Raw genomic sequence first — 20,171 nt, 5'->3', positions numbered from 1 at the left:
CGACACACTCCAATAACAACATCCTCCCCAAGCAGGACAATGAACCTCAACACACCATGAAATGGGAAAGGCTCAAGATGCAAAACAATGAGCCCAAGGCATTGACCCGCTCTCAAAACTCCCCAGGTCCCAATCCGATCTACGGGCCTGGTCAAAAGTGGCCAAATCCTGCTGCCCACAGGAACACAAGTATCAGCCGCCAACATCTAGATGCTAAACAGCAGGGACCAGGGACTATAACTATTTATTGTGTCCATTCTCTAATGGCAGCATAGGGAAAACCACAAAATTAAACAGTTGGTTTTAATGCTGTGGCTGATACCTAATACAAGTGCACAAGACGCTCAGGGTGACGGAGGTAAACTCACCTGATCCGGATTATGTTTTTAGCAAAACTAATAATCTACAAAAGATATCCGATGCCACGTATCATTTTACTTAAAAAAACACTTCTTTTTGAGCATTTTAAAGGTCATGTACCAATTGTTTTAATGGCAACTCCAACCAAAGAAAATCTCAGGGGTGGCATCAGGTAAAAATCGATTGTAGAACACAGAAGGAAAGGCTAAAACGGAGCAGCAACGGAAGGGCAAAAAGTATGTTTTGTCAATCTCCCTTAGAAGTGGGAATTACGTTTTGAAAACTTAAATGTCAGAGAACAGCAGTCCTCCTTTATTCCCCAGATCAAACCCTTACTAAACCCTGTTAAAGAAGTCAGATATCTTCTGAGTGACATGAAGGTAATGTTTGTGAGGAAGCAAAAAGATAGTGAATAATACTATCATAAAAAAAATAAATGAATCACATACGCCAAGGAATTTGGAGAGGAGCTTCAGGATCTCTGTAGTGGCGTTGTAAACATCCCGCCAGTCGTTAGGTGGCATTCCAGGCGGGCGGTCTTCTGGAGGCCCGTTGTACAGGAAGTTGGCCAGCAGCGCGGCTGTCCATCCTGTGCCATCGAGACGCTGATTGACGGTGGCAGCGAACACGGGATTCGCCAGCAAAGCCTAATTTGTGCAAAAACATAATAGATTATTTAAAGATACAATTTTCACTTGTTTTCACGGACTTAGATATGAATGTAATGAGAAGGCAAAAAAAAAAAAAAAAGAAAGAATTTGAAACTACTGTGACTACGTTTACATGCAGTCAAAATTCGGGTTATTGCTAATATTCCGGTTACTGAAACATTCGGAATATTCCGTTTACATGGTAATTAATCATTCGGGATATCCCGATCAAACCAGCGATGCGCGGAGAACATCGTGACGCAATTACCGTCATTTCTACTTCTTTTTCCTGTATCCAAATAAACAAATGCTGCTTCGCGCATCTTTTCGCTCACCTTCTTGTAAATCTTGCTATCCCCGTACTTTATACCGTCTACAAATGCCAAAATGTTCATATCCTTTATTACATTTATAAAATGATTAGTCTCCTCCTCACTCCAAAAGTGTGGCGTGGTCTTGCGTTTCTCCGTGTTTATAAGAACTTCCTGGACTCAAAAGACCAGGATTCCTTGTGAACAGAACATGCGCAGAAAACAAATTAATGTTCCATTTGATGGGGATATCCCGTTAGGCGTTTACATGACCGAATATTCGGGTTTTAAAAAGGAGTAACCCAGGGGTCATATTCGGGTTTTTAAAAACCCGAATATGAGCAAATTCGGGTTATTCAAAGGGGTTATTGGTGTTTACATGGCCGTGCAAATTCGGGTTGTTGCCAATATTCGGGTTTTAAAAGGGTTATTGACTGCATGTAAACGCAGTCAGTGTCTACGTCCACAATAAGCGTGGGAGGTCAACTTTGATCTTTGGAGGAGGGGACTTGATTTTGTCTGCAGCGTTAAAGGTGGAGAAGGGATTCATGTCAAGACGCTTATTCCCTCCTCACAGTATTTGCAGCTCATGCTCTCCTGTAAAACATTTTCCATGCTCATGACTGGTGGTGCAGTGAAGAAGGTGAAGGCTGAGCTGCCATTATAAGAGGAATGACCTCATTGTCCAAGAACCCACCAAAATCAGTGTGGGTCTAAAAAGAGTTAATTATGGTGTGACATTTCCTTAATGGCAACACCTGAGGGACTAGAAGGGGTTGGAGGGTAATGCCATGGTGGCTGTATTTCTGGTGGACAGATAATGGACCTTTCACATTTTTACACATTATGTTTTCGCACAATGGTTCAGGTGTCTGGATGTCTTGTGACTAGGATGTAACAAGAGAAAAAACCCTGATCATCCCGGGCTTGTGGTTGGCCCATCTGCCCCAATTGTATTCTAACGTAGGCTAAATTGTATTATATTTGTAGTATTGGCATAATTTTGAATGAGGAACATCAAATAAATACGTAGTTATCTACCATCTATATCTACTATCTATCTATATATATATATAGCAGATGGTTATAGGCTATGTTGTCATGAACCACGCCTAATGATAAGTGAGATAATATGTCAGAAAAACAAGTAATGACTTAAAAGACATGTACTGAATGACGGTTTTGCTCTGCACTGTGATTTATGATGGTGAAATGCCAATGGTAAGACCAAATTCAAAATTGGGCTGTAGAAAGTAAATCCTTTTAGTAAAACAGAAACGCAGAGCAGCAATCCTTCCTCCATTTCAGTCTGCAGAGTCAGTGTCCAACCAATAACAAGCTAAATCATAAAAATGATGTACTTCTCATGATGTGTTCACTTAGGGCTTCTTGATGGAATTGGGTTTTGTTTATGTTGAAACGTTTTTCATGGGCTTAAAACTGAGCATTTCCCCATTCGTTTGATGTGTGACATGTGTATAATACATTACATTAAGCTTTTATCCAAAGCGATTTAAAACTGAGGAGGTATATTGTACTTCACATGACGAAAAATAGCTTGAACAACTTCTGCATCATATGGATCTGATAGGGTTTGTCAGTGCCAAGTTAAGGCACTCCACAAAAGATAACTACCCTCCTTCCTCATCGTGTAAATCTGATACCCTCTATTTAGTAATCACATCTGCTCTCCATCCTCTCACCCAGAGCTTGCACGTGTTGCTTTGAAACGCCCATGTAATAATAATAATACGCTTTCTGTCATGTATGAGAACATTGCAAAATAAGTTAAACCCATTAATTTACCACATAAGATTAAATACACATGTACAGTAATATCATTTGTAATTGTACTGTAGTTAAATGCAGTTTAATATTGAGGGGAATTTCATTGTCAACACGTCTGAGGGTATTCATTTAAGCAGTTTAAAATTAATGTAATGTAATCTTACTGCTACATGTGACCTTTAAAAAAAATCTATACATCTGCCTTTGTGTCTGCCACAGCAAGGACACGACCCCACATAAATGTGTGTATCTTTGAAATTGTATGTCATTTTGAAACAGCAGTCCCAGAGACATGCTGGTAAATCGAGCATAGCCGTTAAACCAGCTCAGCAGATGAGATCTTCAGCCAGCTGCCGCTGCAAGTGTCTAAATGTGCTGTCCACCGCGTAATGTTCTGTGGCATTTCAAGCAAACAGTTGCAGATATACCATTTAACCTTGCTGGTCATGTGTGAACTTATTTGTCATGAGAGTGTCCTCCAGTGACAAAGTCAAATGTATTGTTTACTGTTTCAAAAAAGGGAGAAACCTCAGGTCCCCATAGTAGCCATTGAGAACTCCGTGGAGTCTTTATTGGTTTTGTTAGAAAGGTGAAAGATGACATGACAGTGCATGAGTATTGACGTTTGCATTGTGGGCGCTGGCCAGGGTGTGGAGGCTGTTTTCTATAAAGCATAAGGCTACCAGTCTCTTATAGGACGTAAATAGAGGTCTAAAGGACATCCACACAAAGAACAGCAGCTTTAATGATACACACAAGGCAAATTACATTGTTGGGATCAATTTCAAAGCTAGATCTAGGTCCACAATCATTTGGACAACAAGAGTTTTCACATTTTTGTCTGTTTGAAGCACCGCGTTGGGCTTGAAATAAAATAATGAAGATGTGATCAAGGCGACAACTTTCACCTTTCATAATAATAACAAAAAAATTTACTATTTAGGAATTACAGCCATTTTAACCAAAGTACTACTATTTTCAGGGATTTAAAAGTATTTTGGACAAAGTGACATAATTGTGACTATAACCGTAATCTTCAGTACTTGGCTAAAAATAATTTGAGGTCAATGACTGCCTGAAGTCTGGAACCAACCTGAGTTGCCTCCTGGAGATGCTTCACCAGGTCTTCTCTGCCACCACCTTTACTAGCTGCTTGTTTGTGGGCCTTACCGCCTTCAGTTTTGTCTCCAGTAAGTTCAAATGACCTAGCCATTAAGCAAAATGTCATTTCTTTGCCTTAAAAAAGTCCTTAGTTGCCTTTGCAGTGCATTTAGTCATTAGTCATTATCTATCTGCACTGTGAAGCACTGTCATATCAGTGTTCAGGCATTCACATCAGTGATCCCATTTTATTGGCAGTAATGCAAGCCCATACCACACCATAACACTGCCACCACCATGTTTGACACATGACATGGGGTGCTTTGGATTGTGAGCTGCTGCTTTCCTTCTCCACACTTTTCTCTCCCATCATTATACAGGTTTACCTTGGTGTCATCTGTCTAAAGACTCCCATTCCTCCCATCTTTCCTGTTCTTGACTTAGCAATGATTCACACACGGTTGTTAACCCTTTACAATTATTCATAAAGTTTGGATTGTAGATTTTGGCACTGACACATATACCTTCTACAGAGTATGTTTTACTTTTATTGAAGCAAAAATACTCACCAAGGAATGGATTCTGCGATAATCCACTTTACTTGTCTTCTATGATCTTCCAAACTTTTTTTAATGTTGTTGGGCTCACCAGTACTTTCCTTCTTTTTAAGATTCTACCAAACTTTGATGTAACCACCTGATCCGCCTCCTTGGGTTTCATGTTGCTTAATCAACTCCAGGAATTTGATCTGCTTCATTTGTTTTAAATGGCTGACATTCCTATATTAATGTCATATTTTTGAGTAATCTCTTCAATTATAGCTGAAAGTTTAAACTCTGATCACATCTTGATTGTTTTACTTCAAAATTCTGATGGTTTATGACGGTAAAATGCGTTGGTTTTTTTTTTCTTATGTTTTCATTATGTAAAGCACCTTGGGTTGCCTTGTTGCTGAAATGTGTTATACAAATAAACTTGCTGTGGCAGGGTGGAGGTGCAGCCACTCAGGTGATTGGGCACAGGTGGGCCCCATCAACCTCTCCACCCTGCCTGCCTTCATAAGGCGTGGCTGCACAGCAGCAAGGGGTCTCTGCTGAAGGTGTTGGTGCATGTGTGTCTGCAGTGAGAGTGAATAAACCGGTTCCTGCACAAAACCCTGTGTCCTCTGTCCTGTCGGTCGGCCCCCGTAGCACTAGCCCTGCTACACTTGCGTTTCAAACTATCATAGTCCAAATACTTCAGCCAGGATTTTTCAGTGGTGCTGAAAGATCAGCCACTATAACATTGTATTTCACATTGTTTCTTATCATTCATGAACTTTCTTGTAACAACAGATAAAGGGTAAATCATATATTTTATTAATGTTGCTGTGCTTCTGCCTCTTTTTGTCAGCTAATTTATGGTATAGGTAGGAAACATCTTACCCCTGAAATCGTTCAGTCTTAGCTGTGGGCAATCCATTATTAAATGTTCAAAGAACAAGATATTCGGCTGAAACTAACACATGCCGCCATAAAAACATTGTAGAATTATCTGAGATACACTGCCAAGGATTGTTTGGTGTTGATGGGCATTTCTGAAGTCTGTTCTTTATTGATGGTCCCCTTTATGTCATCAAACGGATATTTACTCGTATAAATGTGAAATTTGTCCTCAGAATACAGCTTGCACAACAGACTGGTAAGTCCTGTTCATTTGTTTTTACAAAATGCATTTTGGGCGCTGGGTACAACTGAAAGTGTGTACTTGGAGTCACTGTTGCAGAGTGTGTCCTCTCTGCAGTGTACATACATCCTTATCCTTATATTTATCATTATGCTTATTGTTGTTGGCCTGAGTGGCCATTAATCCCGGAGATATTAATGAAATAATTTGAAATGTCTCACAAATGAGCTTTTCAGATGTTTAATACTGATACTGCACCTGTTGCCGTGGTGACCACAGGTGCAAGGATAAAGGGTAGTTATGTCAAACACCATCTTAACTTCACTTATTGATAGGAGGTTTCCAAAAGCCTGTCAGGGTCGTATAACCTTCGGATCAACTCTACACCCTAAAACTCCCATCTCAAATGTAGCAGTGGTGCTGATGGTAATAAGTCCATCAATGAAAAAAAGTGTATGCAACCTTGAAGGACCTCTGAAGATGACAAACCTATGAAGTCACTAGTTTCATGGAAAGAGGAGGGCAGGGAGCTGGAATGAAGACAAAGGAGGATTGCAGGTCCATTTGTGTAAAGGTTAGGGCTAGGGTAATGAATACCCTAGCTATATGGAGCGCCCAATGTCTGCTTCCCTCCAGCTGCCTATAAGCTCATTTGGAGTGACACTGGAGTAATGTCAGTGTCAAGGAAATACAGCATGAGGCAAACCGAGAGAGAGGAGAGGAGGAAGGTGGTGGCAAATAGTCCATGTCCTTTACTTCTGCAGATAATCCTCTCTGCCAGGATGAGAATTATCCCGCACTTATCCGTAATTACTTTTCTCCCTCTGTCTCCATATCTAACAGAAGGTGCCACAAATTGATGTACACAGGATTTATATTCTTACCTGCACCTTGAAAGCTCATGCTTGTTTTTTTTTTTGTTTTGTGTTGTCTAAACTGATCTTGCAGCGAGAAAATGCCAATAGTTTCTGCTTTGTTCCTGTCTAGCCTTGTTTTTTTAGACATTCAAACAAAAAAGGGTTTTGTATTCATCTTCATTAATAAAGGAGTCACTGAGTTTCTGATCATGTGCAGAAAATGGTGAAAAGCAAATGTAATTGAACCGTCTGTTTTTCTTGATGACTTTGGTTGATCTCTCTAAATCTATCATTGACATTGCGCATCTCTACTCACTACTTTCAAACTTTAGACTTAAATTTGTTGCAAATGCGGTCCTGTCTGCTGAAATTGATTAACAACAGGCAGCTTTTCATTAGCAAGGGTCTGGGGGCAAAACCTGGGAGACTAGAAGTGTAACAGGGTCAACCTCTTCCTCAGTCCTCCTCCCCACCGAATCTCCATCTGATAGGATTCACTGACTTTGTACACTACCACTCCATACCACTTGGTGGCTGTGGTGCACCACTTTCACTGTTTTAAAACCGGTTTCGCTATTATAAAAGATAATAAGGGATGAAACGGTTGCTGCATTTCTGTTTGCATATACTGCAATGGTGGCGATGAATAAAAAGAGATTATTCGCTGTTGAAGGGGGACTTCAAGATGACAGAATAGCATCACCTCCTGTCAACTGCATATCCAATCAGTGCAAAGTCAACATCTCCCTCTATCCAGCTGTTGAAGTACCTAATCAAAAGGCAGTTATTTGTTTTATTCCCAAAGAAGTTCTCAAAAATTCTCATTGCAGGACCATTCCTGATTACAGAGACATGAAAGTACCACGGACCCCTGCTAATGGAGAGCTGCCAGAGGTCTGAACTGTTCGCTTCTCATTAGAGTGCATCATAAACTGCAGGTGAGGTCTGAAACATACAGTAGACATCAAAGGATATAAGGAGGCTGGAGGTTCATGCTGCAGAACTTTGGGTCAAGAAGGGTTGTTTCAATTCAATTGACTTTAACCCTTCTGACCGTTTTATTTTAATTCTGTAGTTGATTTCTTTTGCGCCACATCAGGTCAAACTATATAAAGCAGCAAGTTTATGTAATTGGGTTGTGCACTTTTGATTACTGGTCGGCACAGCGACTGGCTAGCTGTGATCACTTTTAATTCTTAGAAATAAATTCAGAGGTACTGCTGAGCACTGAGTTTAGCGTCTGTGTGGTGCAACTTGCGTAACCAAATGTTGGCTAAACACAGCAGCCATTTCTGATTTCGCCACTAAAACCACAAAAAACAAAAGGCCCTGTTGAAAATTGTCACCTTTAGGTCCTCAGCACTCTTGGCGTGGATTGGCTAAAGGAGCTGGGACCCGTGGCGGATCAGTTCAGGACTCTTCCAAGTGGAGTCTTCTGTGACTCGTCCTTATCTGTCACCCACAATTCAGCGCTATTGACTCTCATTTCATTTCAATAGCAGCACTTAAAATGCTTAGACAGTTTTGATAGGAAGGGATATAAAGAAATAATAATTAGCATCCTGCGTTAGCATAAGCCACGCCAAAACAAAAGGGCTAACTGTGATTGACAGTTAGCTAATTTTGCCCATTTGCAACCATGAAAAAAAGAGGCTTTAAAAGTACTCTTTAGGAAACCTATGGGGGCCATCTCATGAAGTCTGTCCAGTTCTCCCTACAGTCTATGGTGCTAACAAGGTATTGAACATTACTAACGATGATGTAGATTAATATAAAACAACTTCCTCTGGTCACTTTGGAGATGAATTCTATCAAGATCATGATCTCTCTTAATGTGAAAGAATTTAAGTACCTCACAAGCTGATTAAACTCACAAACAGATGGTAAAAGGAATCCTTTGCAGTGACTTATGATGTAAAGAAAGCTCTTAATTTATACCCTTTTAAAGTGCAGCCGTACTTACTTGCATATATATTCCTTTTACTCAAAAATGTGCATGATGGATGTATTTTAAAAGCAGGTGCACCAGTTAATTTTGTTAAATTTGTTTGGTCTCAATATGAGGGACTCTTCGGAAGCTCACAGCTGCCATGCAGACTGGTAAAATTGGTCACTTGCATGTCTGGTCAACCTGCAACACTAGATGCTACAAAATAAAAATTAATGTGGCCCTTCCCACCAAGGTGTTTATATCGTAGGTGATGACAGTGGACGCCAATAAATATCAGTGAGTGGGGCAGAGTCATTTGACACAAGGCTGAATGCGTATTGAACCATGACCCATTGAAACCAAAAGCCAGATTTTGTGGGTGTAGAGATGAAAGTCTTACCCTTATTGCATTGACTTGAGGACTGTTTTGAAAGAAATCCCAAACACGTGGCCCGAGTTCACCCCAGGAATCAGCGAGCTCCTTTAACATAGCCAGGGAGTTGAATGTGCTATTTGCCTGAAACAAACCACAAGAACCAAATTTAACAGCAGATTCTCACTCAACCCCGAAGAAAACGCTCCAAGCCGTCTATGCACGCCGAGCCACAACAAACTTGAAAGTACTTCAGATATGCACTTCACCTTGAGGAACTCATGAAATTGAATCTCTTCGACTCTCTTCTTCCCTCCCATCCTTCTCCCATGGTAATGAATGTAAATGGGGTTATTTACCCCAGAACACTGACTTGTAAACAGCCTGTGTCTCGTGTGAAGAGGGCTGCTTGCTGTGAAGCTGGCAGGTTTTGCTCATGCTCATTATGTAATCCCAACGCAAAATCCTCACTTTGTGCCTAGTTTGTTTTGCTTCTGCAGTTATCAAAATGATCCTGATCTCCTGGAGAAATGTCATATCATGAAACAGAAGTACAATCGCTGCATTTCACAAAGGCACCTCCTGACTAAATATTGTTTTCTTTTCCTCTGCCGTCTTGCTAATAAAGCGACATGCAGCTTTCTCCACAGATATTCCCAGTAGACTACTCTTGTGTAAACAACATACTTATAAATACATGCAGAGATTCATACTTATTCTAAAAAGTGGGTTGTATTGACAAAAGCGATAAAAACCAGGCGGTCGAAACAATATTGTACATGCACGTACTTTACTTTAGGTTAATTCTAGAAACCTACTTCTTTCACCAGGAGGCGAGCAGCAGGTGTATCAGGTGCGTAGAGGACCTTTCCTTGCAGTAATGGTTTGAAGGTGCTCCAAATGTAGCGCAGACCAGGTGTGCCCTCCAGGGTCTCGACAAGAGTCTGACAAAAAGCATCTAGAGGAGAGAGAAGGTGAGGGGAGAAGACAGTGAAAGTCAAGTCAAAGACTGAGAAAACGCCTCTAAATTTCAAACTCTGCATACGGCGCATGTTCTCTTTCATGGGACAGGACGAAGGAGGAGAAACAAGCTGTTTGATCTGGAGGGGTTGAAAAAAAAGATCTGAAATTAAAGCAAGCAAGAAGCAAAACATGATAAATATTGCACATGAGCTAAAAATTGATATGTGGCTAGCACAACTCAAAAAGTTGATATTCAACATCAAGGGTGCAGATATGAATACATAGCATGTTTCAAGCACTTGAGGTGTCTTGGAATCTAAAATCTGTATTCATAGTAAAAAACCGAATTACTTATAAATGTTTTAAACACTTTTCGGCTGATTGACCGTTTAACTAAGATTAAAGGTTCAATAATAAAATTTGAATTTTCCTGGGTATCTTCCTTGGGAAACAGCGTATTAATGTACAAATGAGAAAATCAAACCACACAGCCTTAAAGAAGTGAGGCGAAACACCCTGATGCTACACAGAGCATGTCAGATTTGCACCATACTGACAGTATTGATGCAATCACAGCACTTCAGAGCAAAGCTGTCACTAATGACTCCGTCTTGTGGAGCCTTGATTAAAGGTACTTGTTTGTCCATTTAGCAGACACAATGATGACTGGTTGATTTAAGTCAAGAGTTGTTCGTGTTTATTGATCTCTAGAAATACTTTGACCAAAGAGAAGTGACAACAGCTTTGACCACTTAAAGACAATACGTCAAAGTGAAGAAATTCTTAGCTTTCAATCAGTTTATTACAGCATATTGTTAGAAGGGGCATGAAATTACTGCTTTTACTGGTGTCATTGTGGACTGACAATGGTTTTTTGAACTACTTAAAGCGAGATCAGAAACATTTAACTTTGTCTCGTTTGAAATTGCTTGTAAGATCGCCTTGATGAATAGGGCTTGTGGTAGTCAACTGCTGCCCCATTTTGCATTGATTACTAGAAATTGTTTTGCAGCTCAGTATGTTTGTACATGGCCCTATTTCAGATCTAAATATGCTGAAAAATAGGGCTTCAAATGTAATTGTTCATGCATTCCATGTTGGCCCTATTTTAATCGCTCGCAATGGTCATGCTCAGGTTACATGGGTGGTGAAAGGGCAAAATCTGTCTTATATGGGTTCCAGTCAGGCCGACCACATACGTGAACCCAAGTGGACAATCCCTTATGAGGTCCCATTTTCCAACTTTTGTTTTCAAACACATTTACAAATCAATATTGATATCTTTTTCTTTTTTTTTCCCGGTGAATTACTGTGTTTAATAAATAAGATCACTCTCTAAGTGAGCACTGTTTTTTTCTAATATTGCGCACTGCATACATTTTTTTAACACAGCGTTGCGATAAAAGGAAACTGTTGTTCAACTGCACACAATATATCCATGCATTCATCCATATATCCATCCATATATCCATCCATCCATCCATCCCCCAGGCACCTCCTCCACCTCCTCCAGGACATGTCAGAAACACCTCAGGAGACACCTCAGGGAGACTCCCAGAAGGCGTCCTAATCTGATGCCCGAACCACTGCAATTGGCTCCTTTCAATGTACAGGAACGTGAATTGTTAGTTCATCTTGGTGGATGGGTTTTCACGCCCGAATGATCCCAGGAGCTATGTTGACCAAGGAAATTGAACCTGGTAGGTTGTCCCAAAACATGTCAAAGTAAAAAATGATGTATATTCATATCTTTCAAGTCTCTCTGGTTACACATACTCTTCTTGGTACTTCGATAGAGAAGCCTTATGTCCCTTTAAAATATACTTTCTCAGGTTATCATAGTAAAATCATGGTGTTGATGTGTAAAAAGAGTTCATATGACTTAAAATGCGCACACACTCACACACACATACTAGTAAACACTAGCCATGAGCATACGTGTAGACTAAGAACAGCTTTACATTGAACTAAACAGAAAACAGTCAACATGTTGAGTAAATGTACAATCATTACTAATTTAACTTAGGTGCTAACATGAATATTGCAAAGTTGGAAGAGTGATAAATTAGTAACTTGGGCACCTAATCTGTGGGTAAAAGTGGTGAGGCAGTTTGTCCTCAGTTGTCCCATGCTTCTACTTACTTTTAGCTAGAAATACCACAAGATTCACCCTAACAGCTGATCAGTTTGGTGTCACCTGCCAGTCAATATGGCTGTCTGCCGGTCCCTTTTCTTCCCTCACCTGTCATTGCATTCGTGCTTTTTCCAATCCTACCTAATTTTTTTTTTCCCCTCCTGTCAAGCTGCAACAAAACTGCAAACCTCCTGTCTCCCCTAATCTCCCCGGGGCAGCAGCCTCCCCCATCATGGGTATTTTAGTGGCCATTTTCAGTGCAATTAAATGTTAGCCTGTTATGCCTTATGGACATCGTTCCCAGGTGCTCCTGGGAGGTCAGTTAATGACCTCCCCTTTGTCTGGGAGCAGTTGTTCCCTCCACAGACAGCAATCATAACACCTGAGAGCCAAAACATGAGCATGACGCTCAGCTCAGAAACCTTCAGTTAGGTTTTGTTTTGAAAAACTGACTCCAAATAGATGTCTTGCTCTCAAACTTTACTGGATTCATGTGAATGCAGGAAGGAAGCCTGATACTTATTTATAAAAGCATCTTGGTGGTCAGACTAGTTTCACTGGACAGTAAGTTGATTTAAAAAAAAAAAAAGGTTAATGACAAAGCTACTTTATAATCTGTTACATTAAAGTTAAAATGTACCTTTGGTAAGCGTACTTTATAGGATACGAGTGACAGCTGGTTAGCTCTGAGACGGTGGCTGCTAGCGCCAATTATACGGACCAATAGTTGTCAAATACAGTTAGAAATGACCAGATACATCTTCAAGTAAATGGCTGCATGATACATTAAGAAATTAGAACAAAGGAAAATCTGCATTAATATGAATCCTTGGATGCATAAAATGTTATCTGTGTAGTTATAAGAGATGATGTCTTACGAGGTGGGATCAAAGGTTTTCATTTTGAGATACAAAGTGTCTGCAGAGACTCATTGGGACAAGCAGGTCCTTTAACTGGCCATGGTCTTACCTTTATTCAGTATATAATCTTCTTGAAGCGTTTCATAATTTCCATCCATATTTTTTGGTAACTGGCACAATTGACTACCTTGTAATCTCTACTTTGGACATTAGTTCCAGTCATAGTCATGGGCCACACAAGCTTAAAAGTTAATTAACTGTAATCATTACTTAGCCACTCTTCTCTTGTGAAATTTAATATCGTCTTTTGACAAACTAAAGTGCAACACAAGACATGCATTCATGTTGAGATAGATTAGCAGGAAGGTTAATGAGGTGGGGGGGGGGATCAGTCCAAGTATATATACCAAATGGAAAATACAGACACATTTTATCAACCTTGAAGTAACCGACCACTGATATGAGCTGCTGTTTTGAACCCTTACGTTTGTCATTTGGCCGTTCCCATTTTGTGTTTTTGAAGGCTGAAGTACTGTGAAATGGCAACCCAAAGATATATTCCATATTCATTGCATCGCATGATGCCGCAGGTCTTACTAGTCTTTCAATGCAGCCGCACAACTGACCAGGTTCCGTTGTGAAGGTAATTACAATTTAGACAGGTGACTTACTTAAAGGTTTACCAAATTCATAGGAATATAAAGCAGGCCCAAACCATTTTTGAATAAGCTTCCAAAGTACCTTAGCATTAACTCAGTTTTTCAGTCCGAGATGCAACTTTGGTTCAAAGCATGTTCTATTTCTTGTGTTTTGGAGGGTGCTGTGTAGACACAGTTTACTATCTGGTCAGCTTCATGTGGACCACTGGCGTACCAGCCTAATGTTTTAATTGGCTCAACCAAAGTGAGGACTTTATTGACAAAGAAGCGGTGCAAAATCTGACAGTACAATTATGAGACACACAATTAACAAAGAATTCAATTCTGTCCATTTTATTATTTCAGTTATAAAGCAGTAGCTTCCGACTGGAAAGGCATGAATTCAAGACTCTAAAGAGAATAATGTCAAACATTTTGTTCATGATTTGCTTTGTCACTTTATTCCCAACTCCTAAAAAGCCCTCGAACTGAAACAACCTTCAAGGGAAATATAAACTTTGGTTTATTAGTGCCACAACAGGCATGGTTAAACATTTAAAAGTTACAAGCTAAAAATGTTTTTGAAATTAGATTGAAGAGGTTCAAAAGTTTTCAGTACTGTGTGTTATGAATTACTGATTAAGATATAAGTTACTTCAAGGCCTCACTGTTGTTTATTCAAAATATCTTCCTGGAAGTTCAGTGGGTTTAACATTTAGTTTTACTAGAACTATATCAGATACTGTATACAGTATTGATCCTTAATTCATAAATATACCCTGGTTATGTACAAACCTCAGTTCCAATCAAGTTGGCACATTTTGTAAAATGTAAATCCTTTTATGATATTACTTTTATGATTAAATCACTAAATTCCTTGCAATGTTACATTGAGAAACTTCGTAAAGTGCTAAATTACCATTTCATTGTTCATAAAATTGTAAGCCTCATCCCAGACTGCAGCTTTTCAGGATGCACTTTTTATACCGATTACGACACTCGCTTGTCCCCCATTTGCCTGTTCACCTGCGGCTTGTCCAAAACGTTATTTTCTTGACCCTCTCCAAGTTTGTCTGGGATGTGCTCCAGGCATAAAAAACAACAAAGTTCATCAAGGTTGAACACGTGATGTATTGTCTTAGCTATGTGTTAAATTGAAATGATGAGATATATATATATATATATATATATATATATATATATATACACACATACACACAAAGTACAGACCAAAAGTTTGGACACACCTTCTCATTCAAACAAATGGGGAAGTGTGTCCTAACTTTTGGTCTGTACTGTATGTATGTATGTATGTATGTATATAATATACACACATGTATAATGTTCCAATTTCTTTTGAATTGGGGTTTATAAATTATCACGAAGACAGACAGCTCTGTTCAGCTATAGGTCACTCATAAATAAAGATGGTAGTGGCAGATGCACATTACGTTATTATGAGACACTTGTATGTTGGAAAATAAATGTTCTTGACTAATTAAAGCATCAGATACAGGCGTTAGCCATTGTTTAGACCTCTGTACTTCTTAATGTCAAAACATTACTTTATTACAAGACAAAAGTCTGAAAGAAGAAGATATCTATTCTTTACACAAGGTTTAGTCACAGTCAAATAATTGCTTGGTGCCTCAAGCCAGCCCCTGAACTTACCTATAGCAAATTTAATCAGTCTGAGTTGGACCCTGGAGATGGGCTCTATTCAGCACCTCAGAGACAACGCTGTCATCGCACTATGAGTGCTGGTGTGACAAACCTGGTGTCTTGCACATGCAAGCATATCGTCTTATGTACGTGCACTGAAATGGATATAACTGAGTTTGCATGAGGGAATTTCATGCAGTGAATTATTAGCAGCATACGAGCTGACGCACAGCGCGGACATTCACATAAATCACACTCAGATAAACTGTGAGATGCCAATCAATGTGAATGGTCCCAGTCAAGCCGCGGTTGTTTCTTACAAGCATTACAAATCAAGCTCTGTCTCACAGCATCTCAATAAAAAGTCTAATAAGCTTGAGTAAATGTCATTAATGGAACTCTCTCACAACAGACATGGAGTTGCCTCTTTGACATTCATCGTTGCACGAACCACTTTCACCCCCAGTCACCGTCACAATCAGCACATGTTGTCCTTCACTGAGTCTAAACTATATTAGAAGAAATGCACCTAAAACTAGATGTTAAAGTTACCTCTAATCATTCAAAGAGACACTGATGACCAAATACTATATGGGAAACAGTCAAAAGTTAACATGAAATGTTCTGAGCTATTTCAGACAACATTATTGCAGCAAAAACAACCCAGTGAAGTAAACCAGTTTTTGTTTTGACTACTCCAGTCAATAATGGCCATGCCTGAAAATATTGAATGTACTGTATAACTGCTACCTCATGTTATAATGAGAAAATAACCTTTACCTGAATATTTGGGGAAAACTGTGTTTTTAGATTTTTATGAAATGAGGTAAATTAATTAGTTATTCATGCTGTACAGTGCACATTCATGGAAAACAACGTAGAAAACATTTAAAAAAAAAAAATTTAAGTTGTCACCTGTTGGATAATAATGTCAGTGTTATAAACAAAACGACCCTTAATTATGGCTGACCCAGCTGTGGAGAAGCACATCTGATCTGGTCTGAAGCCACCGACAACAGAAGATCATGGTGGTGGACGAAGTCACCGGACTCGAGCAGGAAAACTTCCAAGTGAAGGCAATCTCAGTAGCAGGCGCATCGCCTCGGCAAACATCCAGAGGACACCACAATCCAGAATAAACTTCCTACTAAGGGCAATCTCCAACACCCTCCCATGCCCTCAGATCCTCACTCATTGGTGTGAGGAGGCGGTAGGCTGTCCTCTCTGCGGGAGCAACCAGACAGGCCTGCAGCACATATTGCCAGGCTAGAAAGTGGCGCTGACCCAGGGACACTTCGGGTGGCAGCAAAATCAAGTTCTGACGAAACTGGTTGACAACCTGGAGCACTGTAGTGCAACAGGAAAATATTTCAGACACAACAAATCATGCCCTGGGTTGGTTTCGTAAAGCCCAGGACCAACTCGGGAGAAGATCAGTCTCCTGATAAAGAGTGGCCGATATCTGCAGACCTTAGGAAGGAGCTGGTCTTTCCAAGAGATATTATAACTTGTCTTTGGCCAGACATCATCATATGGTCCACAGTGGGGAGAAGGGTCCTACTCATCAAGCTAATCACCCTTTGGGGGCAGGAGGATATGACAGCAGCCTATGAAAGAAAAACATCTAGCAGCAAGAGTGCTAAGAGACTGGCTGGAAATCAGGGGGTTTACCCCATGGAAGATGGTTGTTGGGGCATTGTGGGCAAAACAGCAGTTAAAAAAACCTTTATTTACGAGTATCCCTGACAAATAATAGCCATTTTTCCAGCATTTTTCCTCACGAACCACTCCGAATTTAGTCCTCTGCTTTTAAGCCATAACTAGTTGCACTAGCCATTTTTCCTGCACCTAAATAGCAGTTATGGAGTTTATGGATGGGTATTGGAATGAATTGGATCATACATGGCAGCTCCTCATGCGTGGGTTGGTTATGCCCGGGTACTCAGACTTCCTCCCACAGTCCAAAAACATGTACGTTAGGTTGATTGATGATTCTAAAATTCCCCATAGGAGTGAATGTGAGTGGTTGTTTGCCTATATGTGTCCCTGCGATGGACTGGTGACCTTTCCAGGGTTTACCCCTGCCTTTTGCCTGTAATAAGCTGAGATCCAGCAGATCCCTGTGATCCTGTATAGGATTAAACAGGTATAGAAGATTAATGAATGAACGGATTATATATCAAATAAAATAAATTGGAAGAAAATTTGCACTTAATGAAATTATATTTAACTTTGTTAGCCGAATCAAACTGAATTGACTTGATTATTTTGTTGTCATTGTAAATAAATACAGCTAAATTTAAAACCCTAAGTAAGAATGTAGCCTGTTCAAAATAATAAAAGAGATAATATTTAATAATGGTTAGACTCACACACATGAACACTCTCACATACTACCATACACAGTGCCAACTTATGGACATTGCAACATAAAATAAGGCCAATTAATGCATACAATCACACTTTGAGTCTTTCACACTATTGCACATGATTATGCACTTGGTAGTGATGACTTTAGAGTAAAAACTGACAGTCTTGTAGTTCTTGCTTTTTTTGCGCTACCTATTTTACCTTTTGGAAGCAGCAGGAGGTGAAAAAAAATCCTCCAGTGCAGGTAGGTGTCTGTTGATTATTTTCTGTGCAGCTTTAATCACCCTCTGCAGGGCTTTCTTATCAGCTACATAGCTGCTGTTGTACCACGCAAAGATGCCATAAGTCAGAACACTTTCGAAGGAATGGTAGACGGACAGCACCAGGTGTTGAGACAGATTGATCTTTCTGAGAGCTCTTTAGGAGTGCAGTCACTGCTGTGCGTTCTTGACCAGGCAGTTTGTGATGTGTGTCCATGTGAGGTCTTCTGAGATGTGCATGCCCAATAACCTAAAGTTTGAAACCCTCTGGACACCGTCCCTGTTCATTTTCAGCAGCTGATGAAAATTCCTTTTCCTCCTGTAGTCAATGTTTGTTTCTTTGGTTTTCTTGGTGTTCAGGGCCACATTGTTTACTGCTCACTGGTCCACCTTTGAACCTCCTCCCTGTAAAGAGATTTTTATTCTCACTGACTGCTGCCAGTTGGTTAAAAAGTCCAATGTCCATTGGCAGATGTAATGATGAAGGCCTAGGTTGGTCATCTTGTTAAACAGTCTGCTGGGAAGGATGCTGTTAAAAGCAGAACTCTAGTTCCCAAATAACAAGTGTGGGTACGTTCTTGGTTTTTCTAGTTAGAGCGGTGTGGAGGGCAGTGGAGATGGTGCCATCTGCTAACCTATAGGCATATTGGTGGGGGTCCAGAATGATTGTGAGAGCAGCCTTGATATGTTGCAGTCTCTCCAGGCACTTCACATTTTTAGGTGTTATTGCCGCTGGTCTGTACTCACTGAGGCCTATTATTGGAGTCTATCATTACTGTATGGGTAGAGATGCAATTATGGATGTCTTGAGTCAGGTGGTGACATACCTCTGTGGTAGAGATACACTGAATATGTCTTATGGAGACTTAAATCAGCTCTTTGGCACAGTCTCTAAGGACATGACCTGGGACACCATCTGGGCCAGCTGCTTTTCATATATTAATGTGACTGAAAGTGTGTCTTATCTCAGCAGTCCCCAGAATGGGGGCCTGGTCATTTGTGGCTGCTGATGATGCAGGGGTTTTCCCTGTGGTTCACTCCTTAAAGCAGCTAAAGAAGAGGTTGAGTTCCTCAGCCAGTGCAAGAATGTTGATGGTTGCCATGTCAATGTTATGGTTTTTCAAAGTGTCCTTCTATTCTCCTCCAGGAACCACATCTCTGTGCAAACCATGACACAGCAGTCATGTATGGTAATTTGTGTAGTGTTAGAGTTCTTGCTTGTCCATCTTTTTGGAAAGTGATCCTGTGTCACAGTTTGGTTATTCAGTTCCGGTTTAATTTGGAAACTCCTGTCTTTGTGTTTCAGTTCTGGTTTGACCTTCCTGTTTCCCATCTGGCCTGATCGTCTGCACCTGTGTCTCGTTAACCCTTCTGTACAGTATATCAGCAGTGCGTCCGAAATGCCATACTAAACAGTATATACTCAAAAAGTATACTTAAATTCGGCACACTTTTGCATTAATTCGGACGTCCTACTCAGAGCAACACGTCATTTCCTGCCGTTGGGAGGGGGAGTTATTACCATGGTAACAACTCCTGTCACAGCAGCAGTAGCAGCACCGCTCCGCTCTTTCCCGTTTAACCTGGCCCAAAAAAGGTGACATTATATGATATATTTATATATACGAATATTATATCAATATTATATAATAATATTATTTTACTTAACATTATACTTATGACATATACGTATCTGCGCAGCACTTAGCAACCAAACACCGCTGCATTGCATTGTGGGAAGTTTCTGCTTAGCTAGTGTCCATCAATCCACACTAATAAATTTCTCCGGAATGAGTATGGATAGTACATACTATTGTGTACGTACTAATGTTTCGGACGCACTAAAAAATCTCACCTACTGTTTTTGCTACTCATTAGGGTGGAAGTATGGGATTTCGGACGCACTTCTGTTCTTGTCTTTCCCTTGCTCCCTGCTGGTCCGTACGTTTTGATTCCTCTGTGTGTCCTGTCAGGTTTTTCTTCTGCTCTCATGTTTGTTTGTTTAACCCTGCTTAGCAGCGCTTTTGGCTTTGTTTGCTTTTGTTAATAAATCACCATCCTTGGAACTCCTGCCTCCCTGCTCTCCTGCATTTGGGTCCTATCTACAACGCAACGTTACAGCCTGCCTTTTCAGCGGAGTGATTTGAAAGTGGAGGTCTGTGGAGGTCTTTTACTAGCCTAGCATGTACACCAGCTCTGCAGCCACATTCCTTTTTTGGGGTCACTGGAATCTGCTGGAGCCTATTCAA

The 20,171-nt window shown here is 40.3% G+C and overlaps 1 protein-coding gene across 1 annotated transcript in view; it reads right to left on the bottom strand.

The window, feature by feature from the left end:
* Positions 1–20,171, bottom strand: part of LOC133420618 (phospholipid-transporting ATPase ABCA1-like) — a 278,328-nt gene that overhangs the window by 224,348 nt on the left and 33,809 nt on the right. The window contains exons 10-12 of the mRNA XM_061710356.1: positions 9,854–9,993; positions 9,063–9,179; positions 810–1,007 (exon numbers count right to left, since the gene is read on the bottom strand). Of these exons, the coding sequence (XP_061566340.1) occupies positions 810–1,007; positions 9,063–9,179; positions 9,854–9,993 (455 nt within the window). The remainder of the gene's footprint in view (positions 1–809; positions 1,008–9,062; positions 9,180–9,853; positions 9,994–20,171) is intronic.

Source organism: Cololabis saira, chromosome 20 (genome assembly GCF_033807715.1).
Source record: "Cololabis saira isolate AMF1-May2022 chromosome 20, fColSai1.1, whole genome shotgun sequence".
Classification (NCBI taxonomy): domain Eukaryota; kingdom Metazoa; phylum Chordata; class Actinopteri; order Beloniformes; family Belonidae; genus Cololabis; species Cololabis saira.
The sequence above is the reverse complement of the archived record's forward strand: the minus strand, read 5'-3'. Positions and strand labels throughout refer to the sequence as shown.